This window comes from Columba livia, chromosome 4, assembly GCF_036013475.1.
Source record: "Columba livia isolate bColLiv1 breed racing homer chromosome 4, bColLiv1.pat.W.v2, whole genome shotgun sequence".
Taxonomy (NCBI): domain Eukaryota; kingdom Metazoa; phylum Chordata; class Aves; order Columbiformes; family Columbidae; genus Columba; species Columba livia.
The window spans coordinates 48,041,337-48,058,150 of NC_088605.1; the positions used below are offsets into that span (position 1 = coordinate 48,041,337).

Consider the following 16,814-nt stretch of genomic DNA (forward strand, 5'->3'; position numbering starts at 1 on the left):
GCTCCCGCTGTTAGGTATTGTGGCACTGGACAAGCCTCTCCCTTTTGCTTTTCATGGCAGAGCTCAACATCGGGCGGTCGTGAGGCTTCATGAAATTGTACTAATGCTGATTTCTGAGGGCTTTGGTTTCTCTTTAAAACTTCCATTGCAGTTTAAAAATTACAACTTTCCCCTCCTGCCAGGCCTGGTGTATCTCTCAAGAAGGTGCTACAGTGCTTGAGTTCCAACTGATTTTAGCCTGAACTTCAAGGAACATGGGTGCTCCTTGTAGTGTAAATCCTGAGAGACAGGCAGTGCAAATGTGGGGAAGAGGCACAGTAGGAACTTGCATTCATCAGCCTCTAACACAACTGTGTCTCTTCAACAGATGCCTGTAAATATCACATTGTTAAACATATCTTCTCTGGAGGAGACCAAACATTTGTGCTTTTCTCCAAATATGAGGTAAAATAAATTAATTATCTTCTTGAGTCTGCTGCCCTGTCCCAGCCTTCACAATGCATCATTTGGGCTTGGTCATATCTCCCAAAAGCGAACTGTTGCTTTGGAGTCTGTTCTGCCTTAAAAACCTTACAAGCGATGACAGTTGTTATAGGGTTTTACTTTTTAGGGGTGGCTGAAAGTTGCCTTCCTTTAGAAGCGTGTCATTGGGAAGACACTGCTTTCAGTTTGATCAGCAGGGAGGTGAGTCCAGTCTCCCTTGCAGACTGGAAGTGAGGGGCTGCTTTCCTCCTGAGACACAGGTCCGTGTGGTTAGGGTGTAGGGCTGTGAACTGCAAACACTGGTGTTCTGTCAAGACATGCTGGATGGAGGGCTGGATGCTGAATTGGTTTTTCTGCTTCCGTCTTCTTATTTCTTTGACATACGCGTTTGAGGCCTGGAAATAGGTCTAGAATAAATGTACTAAGCCTGTAGTTATATATGTATGGCTGTATTTAATAAGGCTTTGGCACACTTAAGGATTTTTTTTTCCTCTTTTTAAAAATGTATCTGATGATGATCTTGTTTCTCTTTCATACCTTTCCATGCCTTTCCTTTTGGACTTATTAGTAATGCCACAGCTTCTTAGCCAAACCTGTTCAGAGGCTACATTAAGGAAGCTATCAGTTATATATAGAAAACAGAAATTATGAATTAGAAGAAATTGTTTTACAAGCCTTGTCTTTGCTGAAATCTGTATCTTCTCACAGAATTCCTTGCCTGCTGATGATTTCCGGACCATAAATGAAACACGTTACACCTCTTTAATAAATGATGAAACTATAGATGTCTGGAGGCAAAAGCTTTTAGAAAAGAACAGTTCTAATTCTTTCAAGTAGGTATTGTGGCACTGGACAAGCCTTTTGTTGAAAGTTTTATTTAAATAATTTGGTTGGCTTCCGTGCCATGCTTTCACTTGAAATTTAGCAGCCTTTTCAAGTGTGGTTCTTGGTTGTATACAAGGGGAGGACAGTTGTCAGTCACAAGGCTTCCAGGTTAGCACTTCTGAGCAAAAACAGAAGAATTTAAAGCTGCCTCAGAACGTTGCAAATGGTGGGTGGGAAACAGATTTTAAAGTTGTCTTTCAGTGTGTGCTTAGAGTTCATGAAAAGCATTAAGAACTTGTGAACAGACTTGATTAAATTCCTTCCCCTGTGTGCCATGAGAAGGGCAGAATAGGCGGAAAGGAGTCACTGCTAACAAGCCTCCTTTCAAAGAGAGCGATCCTGAATGAACCACTTACCCTGTGCTCCTCTGAAGGGGTGATCCTGACATTGTTTCCCATAGAAGGAAGTTAAGAGAGCTGAAGAGATTTGCTGGGAGGTATGTTCATTACCACTCTTTCTGTTTTCTTTTGTCTTCCTGCTGCAAACAGTAATGTTGTTCAGATCCTGTCCTCAGCTGCTTGCTGGAATGGGAGCTTCTTGGAGAAGAAGTAAGTGGCAAACTTACAGAAGTGTGGCTTTCCCTTGAGGCAGGCTGGAATCCCTTTACCTCACTCACTGCTGCAGCGGGATTTGATTTTTCTGATCAGACAGGAGACAGGGGCAGAGGTGAAGAGGTGGGTGTTCAGAGCTGGGTAAAGAAGGTGAATGGTCTAAGAAAGTGCATGGTGAGTGTACTCTAAGTGGTGCTGCATTCCTTGGAATTGTCACAAGTGTTATTTTTCCTTATGAAATGAATATCAACATCTTTAGAAGAGAAGGATAGGAATACAACATTAAGGGAAATGAGTGATGCCGGGTATCTGAATAGTTTTTTACCCAGCTGAGCTGTCTGATGGGGGCTGGTATATGTGAAGGTGTACTTCAACACAGGCTGCTCTTGAAAGATACGTCTGGGGCAACATGGGAGCACTTTCCTTTTAGATGACATCAGTTGTGGAAAGTTTTGTGCTCCTGCTTAGAAAAGCAGGAATTTCAAATAGGTGTAACTAGCAATAGGTGGTGACGAGGATGTAATATGCATAGCTGAGTCAAAGCTATGTCTGTGAATGTTGGGGAGGTAACAGCATAAGGTGAGGAGGAGGAGGAGAAATTTTTTATGATGATGTAGTGAGTAAACGACCTGTAACTAGGTGAAGAAAAGCTTAGTTACTGTGAGTAATATTTTCCAAGAGCAACTTGAAAAAGAAAACAATTTAATGATTATTAATGTGTTTCTCTGCCTGTGCGATGGTTTCTTCTCTGGTAGGGTTATGACAAGGCAGTGTGTTACTGCATCAGGAGAGTTGTGTCATGTTGGCTTAAAGCACTTGTTGAGGTATCCAAATTGTTGAGCCACTGTGAATAGTCCCACTTCTCCTTTGAATGTGGAGTTGAGTGGAGTTTGACTTCATCACCCCAATGCAGTTCTCCTTCCACTTTAGTGATGTCTTGGCTAGTGCAGGACTTAACTTTTACAGAAGATCTTTGAACAAATGAGTGATGAAATTTGATGCCACGGTACAGTGATGTGAGGGTGTATTTAGCCATGTACCTTTATACTTGAAGCCTTACATCACAGTGCACTTGATAGAAATATCCCTCCAGTATCCTAATGCCATATGGTCCTGTTTACAATACAGTATTGTGGTACACAGGCTTAGATGGAAAAGCAGCTTTTCCATGGCTGTGTGATTGGGCACGCTTCAGTACTGGTTCTGCACATCACAGCCTGTAGCGCTCTGTAATGCAGCATGATTGAGGAGCTATTTCCGGCTCGGTGCCTGTGCTGTGATGGAAATAGCCATTCTGCTACAGCAGGCTGCATTTAGCTTCTTGTGTTGTTGTAGCCACACCACCAAACTCACAAATGCCATCCCATCTCTAATAGCTGCCTTTTCCTTCAGAGTGTCTAGTACAGCACAGTCTCGGGTGAGTAGCGACAGACTTGGGAAATCCTTGAGGTGGATGGGATGGTGTCAATGACCTTTTTCTTACTAGCAACTGCAAGGTTTTGTGTGCAGCTCTGCTGCAGATAATCGTGGTGAGGGCCTCTGCCAGAGATGCTGATCATGCTCTAGACACCGAGCTGGGTAACTTACCTGCTGGACTGGACATTGAGTGTTGCTAGGTGTGGCTGTTAGGCTGTTGTCCTCCTCAGGCTTGCCTTTATTATCCCCCTTACACAGGTTGCCTGAGTAAATTACAGCCTTTGAAGCACAGCAGAAAGGACAGCACATCTTTGTTGAAACTAAAGACACGTGAAGCCTGTTCTCAGCTGTGTGGGCTTTTGATTGTGGTGGTTGTTTCGTTTTAGAAAATTTGAGAGTGTAATTGCCAAAAAGCTACTCAGAATATCTTCCCCTGTTTTCTTTCAAAAACCCTTATTTGATGTTCCCTTGTATAGCAGTCAGTGTCTTCTTACGCATCACCCTTCCCTTTCTTACTGAGTGTGATTAAACAGATTTTGCTGTAAAAACCAGTGTACATGAAGACACCACAGAGCATCCTAATACATATGATAGGTATGTATTTTATAGTTTTTAAAGCAGTTTGGCCTACTTAGGTAGGCTTTTAGGTCAGTGAAGGAGTCTTGGGGAAAACAAAGACTTCGATAAAGTGTTTCTCTGCAAGAATCCCAACCCTAACCAAGGCCCAGAGGAGTTCAGAAAGGAGGGTGGCCCATCTTGTCTTTAGCAAGAAGATTCCAACTTCTGCTTAGTCTGATTAATTCCGCAGAGGTTGTTTCTCCATTGCTTACTCACAGGCCATGCCAATATGCAGGTGATGGTGTCTCTTCCTTAAACTTATGCCTGTCTGTCTGGATTTTTTTTTTTTAAAAGAATCGATGAACATTTTAAAACCAGTCCGAAGATCCCAGGGATTGATCTGAACTCCACCAGAGTGCTGTTTGAGAAGCTGATGAGCTCTCAGCACTCCATTCTCCTAGACCAGGTATTGCACTTCTGGGATTTTGGGTGTTCATAAGGGAAATAAAGGCTTTGTCCCTCTGTAACGTGCAAGTAACAGCAGCTTTTGTGGAGAATGGTTGCATTGCAGGTATGCAGGCCAGGTCCTTTATCATATCAGTGGATACTTTTCCATTGACCTGGGCTGAATTTTACTTTCTCAAAATGTGTCTCTAAGACTTGTTTTTTTAAATATTTCTCATGGCATTTAATACTTGAAATGACTGCCAAATTTAATTCCCTGTGTATTATATTTGTAAATAATGACTATGTGCTTATTTATTGCCTGTTAGGAGTTGAGCATTTTATGGTTGTATAATATATTCCAACTCAAAGGATTTATTTCATGAGTGCAGAGCTGTGGGATAAAACTATGTATGTTCCCGATGCAATTTTTTAGCCATAGTTTTTGCACCTTTTTTTTTCTCTGGGTTTGACTTTTAAACCAAGGGTGTGACCTTAACAAGAAGGGTTAACTAACATTTAGCCAGCCCTGGAAAAACCTATCCAAATGTTTATGCATTTTGGAAAAATCGGAATTTAGTTCTGTCCTGTGGAGTGTTTTTAAGAGGTTGTGAGCAAAAGATGTTAAGTCCACCCATTCTGAGTTCATCAGTTCTTGCATATCATCTACATTGCAGGTGCTCTATTGCCTGGGATAAAATGCCTTCTTTTGCCTTGTTTTCCCCTAGATACTGAAGAGCTTTGAAAGTTTTTTGATTCCTCAGCTGTCCAGCTCACCACCAGATGTCGAGGCGATGAGGATCTACCTGATTCTCCCTGAATTCCCACCCTTCCAAGACTCCAAGTATTATATCACGTTAACACTCCCTCTGGCAATGGCTATTCTTCGCCTAGATACCAACCCCAGCAAAGTTCTTGGTAAGAGGCTGGCGTTTAAGATGCACGTTGCTCTCAGTATCCAGCTGGGACACAAAGTGGTGCCTTTAGGTTTTTCAGTCATGTTTCTGTGTTTAATTCTTTTGTTCTGTTGAAATGGCTGCAGTGATAATTGGTTATTATTTGTGATATAGTGTTATGAAGCAGTCGCCTCTAAAAAGCATCTGGGAACCAAGCTGGTTCAAGGAATCCTTTCCTTAAAACCCTAAATAATTATGAATATAAAATTTGAATTTTAAACATGAACTATGAGGAAATTAAGAATGTGCTGTGTAGGTGAGATATGGGAAGTTAGTTACAATAATATAAAACATACAACATTTATGGTGGTGTGGATAATATATGAGAGAGAAAATTCAGGTTAAGAATTGTTTTAAGTTAGAAGTAAAATATTTCAAAGACGTTTTACTAGGGAGGTTAATCTAATTTACCTTATCCAGTTTACCTGCATTCAGAGAGTCATTTCCAGATAAATTTGCGTGTCTCTATTTGAACATAGATTTTGTATATAATGAAGATTAAACTGTCTTATGTTCTTAAATTTAATCAGATATTTTGCACATTAGAATATCCTTTCTGTATAAGGTAAATACAATAATATACTAAATATTATGTAAAGTTACTTTGTCCTGTATAAGGTGCAGAAAAATCTATTGGCTGGTCTGTGACCAAGCTGAACACCCTACCTCTTTTCCCACTTCTGAATATGCTAATTTCTGCTAATAATATTTCCTGTGAGCTTATTCTAAGCTAAGCAGAACATACACTACTTAATGATCGTTACTATTGTTATTGTTACTATTACTTGTTATCTTACTCTGTTTCTTAAGATTATCGTACACTAGATCTCATATTACCATGTAAAATGCTATGTAATGCATTCACATGTCCAGGAGCGTTGCTCTGGTACAATTTATTTTGAAGTTCAGTGATGTACTTTTTCTATTCAAAGAGGCTTTAGAACAAAGTTTCCTCCTCTACTCGGAGTACGTAGTCCACTGTGGTTGTTAGCATACAGAAATGTAAAGAGTTCTTATACTTCTACCTGCCAGAATCTATTGTTGTGATGACTCCTGAGAGGATAAATTGGTGTTTGTTTCTAACAGCTGACATGATGGTTTCCCAGGCTCCACCTTCTGCTTTGCAGGTGGCTTGGTTCTAACAAAGAAGCTAATAGTCAGGGTCCCTTCAGAGGAGAGGTAAGGGTTACCTGTCTTTGGCAACAAATAAATCAGCCTTTCTAAAGAGGGGAAGTTCAGACCTTTTGTGCAGATGTGCCAGGTTCTGACACCTGCTAGAAAAGTATATGGTACTACAGAGAATTGCCCAGGCAACTGCTCTTTTATCACTCATGAGAGACAATGGTTTACCCGCAAGATTATGGCATCTTGAATACAAGTTAGTTGAAGCAGTATCTTGAATTCAAGGCTGAAAAACCTTGAATTGGGGCTCTCACACTGATCAGGGATTGGGACTGGGTAATGACTGGGGTGGTTGTATGAGTGGAAAGGGAAGAGCTTTTAATTTTCTGGTATCTAGCTGACTCTTTGCACACTCTCCTGTTGCTATAGTTAGGAGAGAAGTAGGGAAGTTTTTTGAAACAATCTTTAGGCGTGTTCCCTTCTTTTCAGCTGTAACTCTGTATTAAGACGTTACTCTGGAATTTAATTCAGGATTTATATAGGTGTTCCTCTGCTTTCCAGATAACTGGTGGTCTCAAGTGTCCCCAAGATATTTCCTCAGGCTAGTGGACCTCTACAAAGGCGCAGTGGTTTACCTCCTCAGTGGAAGAAAGACACTGTTGATCCCAGTCCTGTTCAGTAGCTACATTACAGCTGCTCTCAAACTTCTGGAGAAGCTCCACAAGGTAAGGGGGAAGCCTGAGTGTGTGTTGTCTCAAGATGGTTCAGCCTTGGCTGCCTTTTGCCATGATCACAGCCCTGATTTGTGAGTTGTGTCATTGTCCACCAAGACACCACATGAGGAAGATGTTAGTGGTTTTCCTTAATTCAAGGTGCTTAGTCCCATCTCAAACTCTAGAAAAAATTTACCCTAAAGAATGCTGCTGAGCCACCAGGCTGTGTGCACTGTGGCATCACAAATACCTGTCTCATGTTTTCTGTTCTCACTGCGCTGGTGCTAGTCAATCTGGGTGAGGAGGAGGGGGAACTAAAAGAAGTCAGAAGGAAGCTTATCTTGATTCTTCTTGGTTCATACTAAAATATAAGTGACAGTGTGTTTTTTGTGAGACTTTCTGGGGCCTGTTGTTGGAAGCTGCTATAACTGGTTTTTATGAAAACAAACCTGCCTGTTCTAAGAAAAAGGTTGAATATATCCGTATTTTTAAAAAATCTGTTTTCTTTGCTAGGTAAATCAGAAGGTTAAACACGTAGAATATGATAAGTTTTATATCCCTGAGATTTCCAGCTTGGTGGACATTCAGGAAGATTATCTCATGTGGTTCTTACATCAGGCTGGAATGGTAAGAGTTTTTATGTATATTCATGAAATAGCTGTCCATGTTTGTCTCTCTGGTTGTAGAGATCTGTATTTTTAATATCCTTAATGACACTGTAATGTATTCTGTGTAGGAGCATCTACATGTCCAGTCTCTCAGATTTTGGTACACAGTGGCTTGATAAATTTGACTTAAAATAAGGCTGTCCGAAGAGCTGGAGCTAACAATATTTAACTAACACTTGCAACCATCTCTGTGATTATTCATGTGAATCTCATTCAATCCTTGCACAAGGGATTAATTCATGCACTGGATCCTTTTAATGTAATTGAGACCTCAGGAGCAAAATCCCATATTCTAAAACTTTAATTTTTACCCTTTACTTCTGCTGTTTAGGCAGGTATTGTGAATAATGTAGCCAGTGATCTTAAAAGGTTGTTCTGTAAGAGAAGGCCGTGTAGCATTCTGGCTAGGGGACTGAACCAAGACTCAAGATGTGGGTTCTGTTCCTGGCTCTTCCAGTAACCTGCTGGTTGATCTTGGGTAAGACCCTTCACCTCTTTTATGCCTCACTTTCCAAATCTGTAAGAAAGGAGAACTAAACTGACGACTGGAAGATGCTGTTTAGGAAATCAGTGAGATAGTTTATTTATAGCAAGGAAAGGAATCCCAAATGTGAGGAAACACACACACAAAAAAATCTGCCAAGGGACGCTGCAAGAGCAAAACCTGACAGTAGCTTTAATTTTTGTGTGTGTTTTTATGGACTTTCTAAATGTTGTGCATGCTGTGTCCCCCATCCCTCACTTTCCATTGTTTAAATAGTGCTGTTTTGTGCTTGCTTTTAGTGAGCAGGACAACAAAATACTGGCTCAAGTTTATGTAACGGTGATAGTTTAAATGTATTGATATGTCTGGTGAGCTGAGTAATTTGCATTGCAGGAGTCATGTTGTGGCCTTACTTCTCTCCTGTTGTTTCATACAGTCCCTGCCTTGGGGGGTGTTTTTTCTTGGTGTTCTTCTTAAGAGTAAGTTTCACCTGTGGCAGACTAACACAGGCTTCTGTGCCAGTTAGTCCTCGTAGTAATGTTTGATGTGCAAGTTTTGAATTAGACTTGCGCATTTTCTTGAAGGAAGTTCCTGTGCTTTTCTTTAAGAGGAAAAAAACTGGGTGGTTGGTCCCAAAGGAGAAAAATTTTATTTGGGTCACTTTTTAACTAGTCCATCAAAAAAAAAAGTACAAGACACAAAATCAAGAGAGTAGAAGATTTTAATATTTCTCCTTTTCCTTCGCAGAAAGTAAGACCATCTATCATGCAGGTAAGAAAACAGTTTTTCATTACTCTAATTTAAAGAAAGGCTATGGAAACTGTAAACAGGGACAAATTTACCTGCTTTTTTTTTCAGGATGCTGTGACACTCTGTTCTTATCCTTTCATCTTTGATGCTCAGGCTAAGACTAAGATGTTACAGACAGATGCAGAACTACAGATGCAGGTAATCCTTCTCTCTCTCAGTTTTCCTGCCCCATGTCTTTTTTTCCTGCCTTTTGCATTGGTGCTTGCAAGGAGAGGAGTTCACTGGGAGTTAGTGTGTGCAGCATTTCATTATTTCCATGATACAGGGGAGCAGAGTAGCTGGAGAGCCTATTTGTCCTGGATATTGCAGAGGCAGTGCTTGATGTTTGGTAACATCAGAACTGCCAGATGTGCATGCTGTGGAAATTTAAACTATATAGGGAAGGAGTGATTGTGTATTTATGATAGTGCAAGGATAAGAATTCAGGCCCTTGAGTGTCAGGTTCCTTCAGAGTGGAAAACTGTCACTAGTTACTTGTGGCCATGGTGCCGGTTCCATGTAATATCCATCTTTTAGTTTTCTATGGCCGCTTGAACATACAGCCTGCAGCAAGGCAAAGACGACTTGACCTGCCCTCAGAAGCTACAGTCACCTTCTGCTTTCATTTTGTCACCCTCTTGTGTGTATTTTTAGGAGCCCATTTGGTGAGCAGTGCACTGCTGTGAGGAGTGTATCTGCCTTATCTTGGCAGGAGAGCAGGCTGGTAAAGGCTTTGTGGTCTTGAGAGGTAGAATCTTTATGAAGACAATCAATTAGAGGCCAAAGAAACCAGTATTTTTGTGGGTGTTGGAAGGTGAAAGCCTGGTTTCCAGTGGATTTCTGTTTTAGGGTTCAACTGACTTTTAAACTGAGTTTACAAATGTGTATTTGCTATGGATGATGTGTGAGAATAAAAATACTGTGTGTGATCAAAGCTTTGACTGGACTTTGTGCCTTACTCAATGCCAGAAAATCCATGTAGATGAGAGCTTTGAATTGTATGTGATGGGTTCTTTGGTGCCTTGCAAGGTGTGGTTGTCAATTGGCTTTTCGTTTGGTATGTTAGTAACCCTGCTTTCCCTCTTGGACTCTGACTCTTACGAGGGTTGTGTTCACACTGAGTTTCTTGCCTCAGTAAGAGCACAAATAAAGTGTTCTTCCCACGCACCTGGCTGATGTCAGAAGTGTTTAGGAATTTGGTGTCTCTGCTCAAATTTGGTGAATTGATCAGTGGACTCAAAAGGTGTTGGTGTGGGAAGTGGGGAAGGGGGCAACTAGGCAACACATGCACGCACAGGTGAGCACGTAATCCTTGTACCCTGGGGGAACCAAACTAAAAGAGTAAGGAAAAAAGGAACACCAGGCACATAGTTTTTAACTATATACCTTCCACAGGAAGAAGGGAGCTGAGCAGCAGCTGGTTTTCACCTCTTTCTTATTTATAGGTTGCAATAAATGGTGCAAATTTGCAGAATGTCTTCATGCTTCTCACCCTGGAGCCTCTGCTGGCCAGAAGCCCTTTCCTGGTACTTCATGTTCGCAGGAGCAACTTAGTTGGTGATGCTTTAAGGGAGCTGAGCATCCATTCAGACATTGATTTGAAAAAGCCTCTTAAAGTAAGTTTTCCCTGCGCCTTTAGCACCTTCTCATCCAGCTGACATTTCTGCAGCCTTTTAGCCCTTCATGATACCACCTCACCAGTGTACTGTACAGTGGTTTCTCCAAAGGTGTAGCACACAGAGACACTTGATCTAATCAGTGCTGGGGTTGAGGCTTTCTCCTCTCCAACCCCCAGAGTGTTTTGGCAGTGAACAGTTTACAAGAAGGCAAGGAGGGGGTTTACAGTCTTTTCCTGGTGTGTCTACTGTGTAAGGGGTGAGGGAGGAAACATTTATATGATATTATTCACACTCTGTTTTGCTCTTCTGTGGGAACAGGCCACTTACAATAGAACATGTTGTAACTCTGAGAGGTTGCTACAAAATTCAGCAGCTGCTTTCATGTTGCTGCTTCTGTTGTTGGGTGGACAGGTGGTTATTTATGATTTGCATAACATTTTCACAATATGTGATTTGCCATCCCCTGTTCTCTTTCCCTTCCTGCAAGCAGAGCACTGGACCAGGCTCATGGGTTGTGATGGGTTTGGGTATGTTAGACAAATTGTTTTTTGTGGCTCTCTATTAGAAGGATGTCTGATTCACTCAGTCTCAGGTCAGCATCCCTGTTTCTGACCTGCTTTTTCTACAGGTCATCTTTGATGGTGAGGAAGCTGTTGATGCTGGAGGAGTGACGAAGGAGTTTTTCCTCCTGTTGTTAAAAGAACTCCTCAACCCCATCTATGGCATGTTCACTTACTACCCAGAGTCAAACCTCCTGTGGTTTTCAGACACGGTAAGCCCTTGCCATTTATACACACAGGTCGAAATAATATACTGCATTTAAATGGCAAGAAATTTAGTGGCAAACTATGGGAAAGAAATAATCTTCCCCTCATTTTCCACCCACAATAGAAAGTGAGCTCTGTTTTCAGTCAGTGGAAATTAGTATAGATCCATTAGCTTTAGTAGAACTGTGATGATTGTCTCTGTTAAAGAGTTGGCTCTCTCTCTTTATTCTTATCCCATACTAAAACTCATATTAAGTGTTAGATGACAGTTAGTAGAACTCTGTTTATCATGAATGTGGTAATCGTGCTTTTAGAACTGGAAGTTAAGGTCATAATGGCTTCTTGTGCTTCCCTTACTGTTCATGTAATTGCAATCAGTCCACTTAGTTGCGCATCACTATCACCTTCAGGGTCTAAACTTGTTAATGCCTTACGTGAGGAAGCCCTTAAATGTCAAGAAACATGGTTTGTAGTGAAAATTAGTTGGTTTTGGAAGGGTGTCCAAGTTCTGTACCTGTCAGATGATATGATGCTGCAGGTGGTAGTTCAGGTCCTTTTTTCTTCACCCACTTAGTTGGCAAGATGGGAAATGATGTTGTCAGTCTTCTCTTAAGGTGTAACTACCCTGGTGGATGTTCTTTTAATTTATTAATCACATTTTACAAGGAAGTAAATTACATGGCACCTTTTAACTTGGTAAACAGTATTACGGAGCAGTTACTGCTCATGTTAATACTATAAAAACAAGCCTTTTGACACTAAAAGTAATGACAGTGTAAGTACTGAAAATACAATAGTCACATGTTTACAACATTTAACAAATACAGGCAGGCAGTCTGTGACTGACATACCAACGTGAGAGTAAATATGTGAAGGAATGAAGGCCAGTGTACCAACACCTCTGTTGGTATGTGTGCCTGGGTGGCACTGTGGTTATGCATAAGTTTTTAATAGAAAATAAGATGGGTCATAGGGAGAGAATTGTTAGAACGTCTGCTTGCAGTACATAGCAAACACCAAAGTTTTGTTAACGTCTAGATGCAGAGGTGTGTAGAAAGGGAGTAAAAGGCAGATAAGGTGGAAAGCAGCTGTTGCTGTTTCCACAGCTAATAATGGCTTACGAAAGTAATAGTGCTTGGTTTCTGAATCTTCATTTCTGTGCCACACTCCAGCAGGGAATTTACAGCCAAACTGGGACCTTCTGGGAACTCTCTGATTTTGTCCCTGTTGGAAAAGCATGGTCTGGCTGCTTAGTGCATGGAGGAAAGCACTGTTGACAGTGTCTCTTACCAGGATTTCTCGGTTTGATTTTTGCAGTGTTTTGTAGAACACAACTGGTTTCACTTGATTGGCATCGTATGTGGTCTTGCAATATACAATTTCACTGTGGTAGACCTTCACTTTCCCTTGGCTCTGTACAAAAAACTCTTGAATGTGAAGCCCTGCCTAGAGGATTTGAAGGAGCTATCACCCACAGAAGGAAGGTATGAAAAAAGAGATTTGCAGCCTTTCTGGGAAGGGAGACCATCTACCTGAGAACAAGAAATGCCGAACTGGGTAAAAGCTGTTCAAAAAAACCATCTTCTGATCCTTTTGAGTGACTGGTTAATTTGGGAGGCTGTGATCCTAGGAAAGTACATAAGCTGGTGATGTAAGACTTCTCTCCCACAGGCTGTCAAGTCCATCTGCTTAGGCTCTAACCTCTGTACCCACAGGAACCGGATATCCACACAGCCAAAAGATAACTACCACACTTCTTTGAAAACAGGGCTGGGGAGCCTGTTCCTCTACTATGTGATTGCATGCATGATCCCAGATCCTAGCCTCAACCTTTCTCCCAAGCCAGGCTTAGCAAGCAGATCTGCTGTGTGTCTCATGATGTAGTGCGGGATGGGAACTGTCCGTAGGATCTGAAGTGTCCCATCCCTGAACCAGAGTAACTCTGACCTGCTCCCGTGCCAGAAAGAAGGGAGTTGAATAGGGTGAAAGACGCACTTTTTCTAAATGGTGTATTGAATCTTATCTGCCTAATTGCATGGGGATATTGGCTCCCTCAGACACTGAAATGTTAAGATCCAACTGTATGACTGCTGTCGTCTTTTTTCTTTGGAGGTGCCATCTCATTTATCTGCACAGAGGTACAGCTGTATTTAACAATAATGAGGTAAAATGTCAGGAAGACAGCAGCAGGATTTTGAGGCATAGGAGAAGATTATTTTCTACATGATGGGGATACAGATATAATCCCCTCTTCTTCTACTCCTTCAGACCTTTGTGTGGTGATGGCGTAAATATCTAAGAACTAGAAATGTAATTTGATTCTAATGCCAGGATCATTGAAGGGATCCATATAGTAGCTAGGCATGGACTATATTGACCAATTGTGCCTCTAAGAAAGCATCTCTTTATTTGGGGTGTATTTCTTTCTTACCCCTTCAGGTGACTCAGATTCTTTCTTGCAATCCTACTACCCAGATGTATGATTCTCTTTACTTTTGCTAATTTTCTTTTCCCTGTTAGATGTATGGCTTTTTGAATCGCTTATATTTTTTTTTCTCTTTTCTTTCCCTACCTGTTATGTAGGAGTCTGCAGCAACTTTTGGATTACGCTGGGGAAGATGTAGAAGAAACATTCTGCTTGAATTTTACAGTAAGACACCTTTAACGTATAATCTCTGTGATTTTTATGGTACAGTTGAAGCCCCTCTACTTATTCATGTGTATTATGGTTTATTCCAAGCTATGCCTGTAGCACATATCCTATGTTAATGTTAAATGCTCAAATGTTAAAATTATTTGCTGTCAACTCTCTTCTTTTGTACATGGTCATGAAAACTGAGCCAGTAAGTAGATGAAGCAGAGTGGTTTTCGAAATAGCCTTGTTGTCACTGTGGCGTGTGACTTAAATGCCAGTGGCCAGCTTCTCACACTAGACAATGAGAAGTGAATTCCTAGATCCTCCTTGAAAATGGAAGTTAGGCTTTGACATCTATAGGTCAATTCTTGAAATGCTAACACAATTTATGATTTTTCCTTATTGTCATAATATTAATAATTTTAATTTAAAAATTTGTAGTGAGTGTTCCTGGTCAGACTTTCTTAGAAAACGTTTAGACCCTCACAAAGAGATATGACATTGTTATTCTCCAACCTATGTTTTTCTCTGACTCAGGCAGAGTAAGGGCTTCCATGTTTTGATGTCTTTCCTGTAAAGTCATGGTGCTCTGAGAGGTTGTGAGTGATGGGTTCATCTTGAGCTTGATCTAGGTTCTTGACTCTCTGTCTAGGGCCTGCCTGGGATAAAACCAAGGTACCAGGAAACACTACTACACACTATCAAGAAAATCCTTGCCAAGCTAGGAGAGGTTTGTCGGTTTCCTAGGTCCATAAATGGGAACACTTAAAAGTCTCTTAGATCAAACTTTCCCCTGGAGTGAGTCAGATCTGGATCTGACTGTGTCTCATGCAGGTCAGAGCTGCAGTTCAGGATGAGGCGATAATGATGGTAATGCAGATTGTGTAAAAACAAAACAAACAAAGAACAACAACAACAAAAAAACGCCAAAAAAACCTTTGAAGTGACACGAGAGATTTTTTCCAGATTCTCTTTTCACACAAAATAGTGTTCTTACTCTTTCTTGCACTATATACTGCATAATATATGGAGACATACAGATACATCTGATAAAACTTTGAAATGAAAAATAACTAATATCCGAAACCTTGGAATTAATCGCTTGTTTTGCATGTCAAAATCTGAGCCTTTTTTTTTGTATGGCAACTTGAAAATTGACCCTTTTGCATTTTCTCCATATGACCAGTTTTGTATGTTTGTACTGGTGCCACGCTGGGCTGTGCAAAAGCATGAAGCTGCCTGTGGTTGTGCCATTTTGCAGTGTGAATAGATGAATTTAACCTGAGCTTTTGTTATAAAAAACAAGGAGTCCTTTTTGTTGCCAGAACATGTGGGCTTAGTTAAATACAGTTTTTTAGTTATCAGTCTCTTGCTTTTTTGCACAGGAATTTTACTGAAAATAAATACTTTTTTCCTTCCTGAGTCGGCGTTTAGACTTAATAGCCATCCTACAGCATATGTAAATGATGGAAGGTGGTGAAGCATGTAGGGCATTTGGAGCAGAGAAAAAATGTTCTCTGTGTACCCTTTTCTCCGGCCCACCCTTCACATGCCAGTCATCAACTGTAAAACAGAACCGTGTGTCTTTTTGCAGGCATAAGGCCTGAGAAGTACTTCTGGTAAAATTAATTTTCTGGTTTTGTATAGATCTGCAGGGAAAGCTATGGTGTGACAGAGCAGAAGAACCTAATTGAAGATGGAGATAAAATTCTGGTGCATAAGGACAATAGGTAAGTGGAGCGTATTGGGGATGGACTTGTGGTGAAGTTGGGTGCAATGCCGCAGAAAATTTGGCTGAAGTGAAATGTGAGAGAGAGTTAGAAACCACTATGACCAAGTTCTAAGATTAATTCTTCAGAAGTTACCGAATGCTAGTGGCACTTGAAGGAAAAGTGAATTTTCATCTTTTCACTGATGCTTGGAAAATGTCCCACACACTTTTGGATTGACATTTTCCCTATAAAAGGCCTTCATGTAGACCCTTGAAAGTTTTCTCATGGTAAATAGAGATTGCAACATGATTTTGGCCCTTGAATGTTAATCTTCCTGGTGGTTTAGAGAGGAACTGTATGTGACCAACAAAACCGAGCCTGACAAACTTGTTTGTACTATTAATTCTGGAGCCCTACTGCACATAGATTCCTTTCTGTTTGACTGAACACCTGAGAGTTATTAGCAGCACAGCTACCATTTTCCCCCTTTTTTTTTCCCAACTGCTAAGCTATTTTCTTTTCATAATCCTGTAATTGGATTTCTACAAATGCCTTTGTTACTTGAAGCAACATTCAAATTCTTTCTCTGCTGGCAAAACAGTGTGATCCAGTGACTAGTCAGCAGCATGGTGAGGGGCTTGTGCTGGGATTGCTGAAGACCTTACTGGCAAGCTTGGAGATGAAGTAATTTCCTATTAATCTGATTATTTGAGAGGGTTCTGATTGTGTCTAGAGCTGTTGCTGTAACAAAAGCTTTGTCTGTATTACCTTCTTATCTACTTTACTGCTGCCTAAAAGGGTGCAGTTTTACAGCTAAATAGCTGCTTCCATGCAAAACCCACGTGGAGATGGAGCAGTGTAGGTCTGTCTCCCTGCAGAGAGAAGGTGTGGTTCAGGTAAATAGATGAGAGTTTAATATACACTCGTGACAGTGAAGTGAAGGTGGAAATGCCACCTTTAGGTTTTTAGGCAGGGCATATACACTCAAAAGAAAAACAGCCATTTTTCTACT

At 40.9% G+C, this 16,814-nt stretch overlaps 1 protein-coding gene across 5 annotated transcripts in view; it reads left to right on the top strand.

The window, feature by feature from the left end:
• Positions 1 to 16,814, top strand: part of LOC102088456 (probable E3 ubiquitin-protein ligase HERC3) — a 52,349-nt gene that overhangs the window by 29,042 nt on the left and 6,493 nt on the right. For 3 of the 5 annotated variants that reach the window (XM_065061506.1, XM_065061507.1, XM_065061504.1), the window contains 14 exons: positions 368 to 444; positions 1,192 to 1,316; positions 1,857 to 1,916; positions 4,248 to 4,359; positions 5,066 to 5,255; positions 6,977 to 7,140; positions 7,642 to 7,755; positions 9,028 to 9,051; positions 9,139 to 9,228; positions 10,515 to 10,685; positions 11,317 to 11,460; positions 12,773 to 12,939; positions 14,039 to 14,105; positions 15,738 to 15,820. In XM_065061506.1, the coding sequence (XP_064917578.1) occupies positions 368 to 444; positions 1,192 to 1,316; positions 1,857 to 1,916; positions 4,248 to 4,359; positions 5,066 to 5,255; positions 6,977 to 7,140; positions 7,642 to 7,755; positions 9,028 to 9,051; positions 9,139 to 9,228; positions 10,515 to 10,685; positions 11,317 to 11,460; positions 12,773 to 12,939; positions 14,039 to 14,105; positions 15,738 to 15,820 (1,588 nt within the window). Of the gene's footprint in view, positions 1 to 367; positions 445 to 1,191; positions 1,317 to 1,856; positions 1,917 to 4,247; positions 4,366 to 5,065; positions 5,256 to 6,379; positions 6,473 to 6,976; positions 7,141 to 7,641; positions 7,756 to 9,027; positions 9,052 to 9,138; positions 9,229 to 10,514; positions 10,686 to 11,316; positions 11,461 to 12,772; positions 12,940 to 14,038; positions 14,106 to 15,737; positions 15,821 to 16,814 lie in introns of those variants that run through there. The other 2 variants (XM_065061508.1, XR_010472301.1) reach the window with 2 other exon arrangements.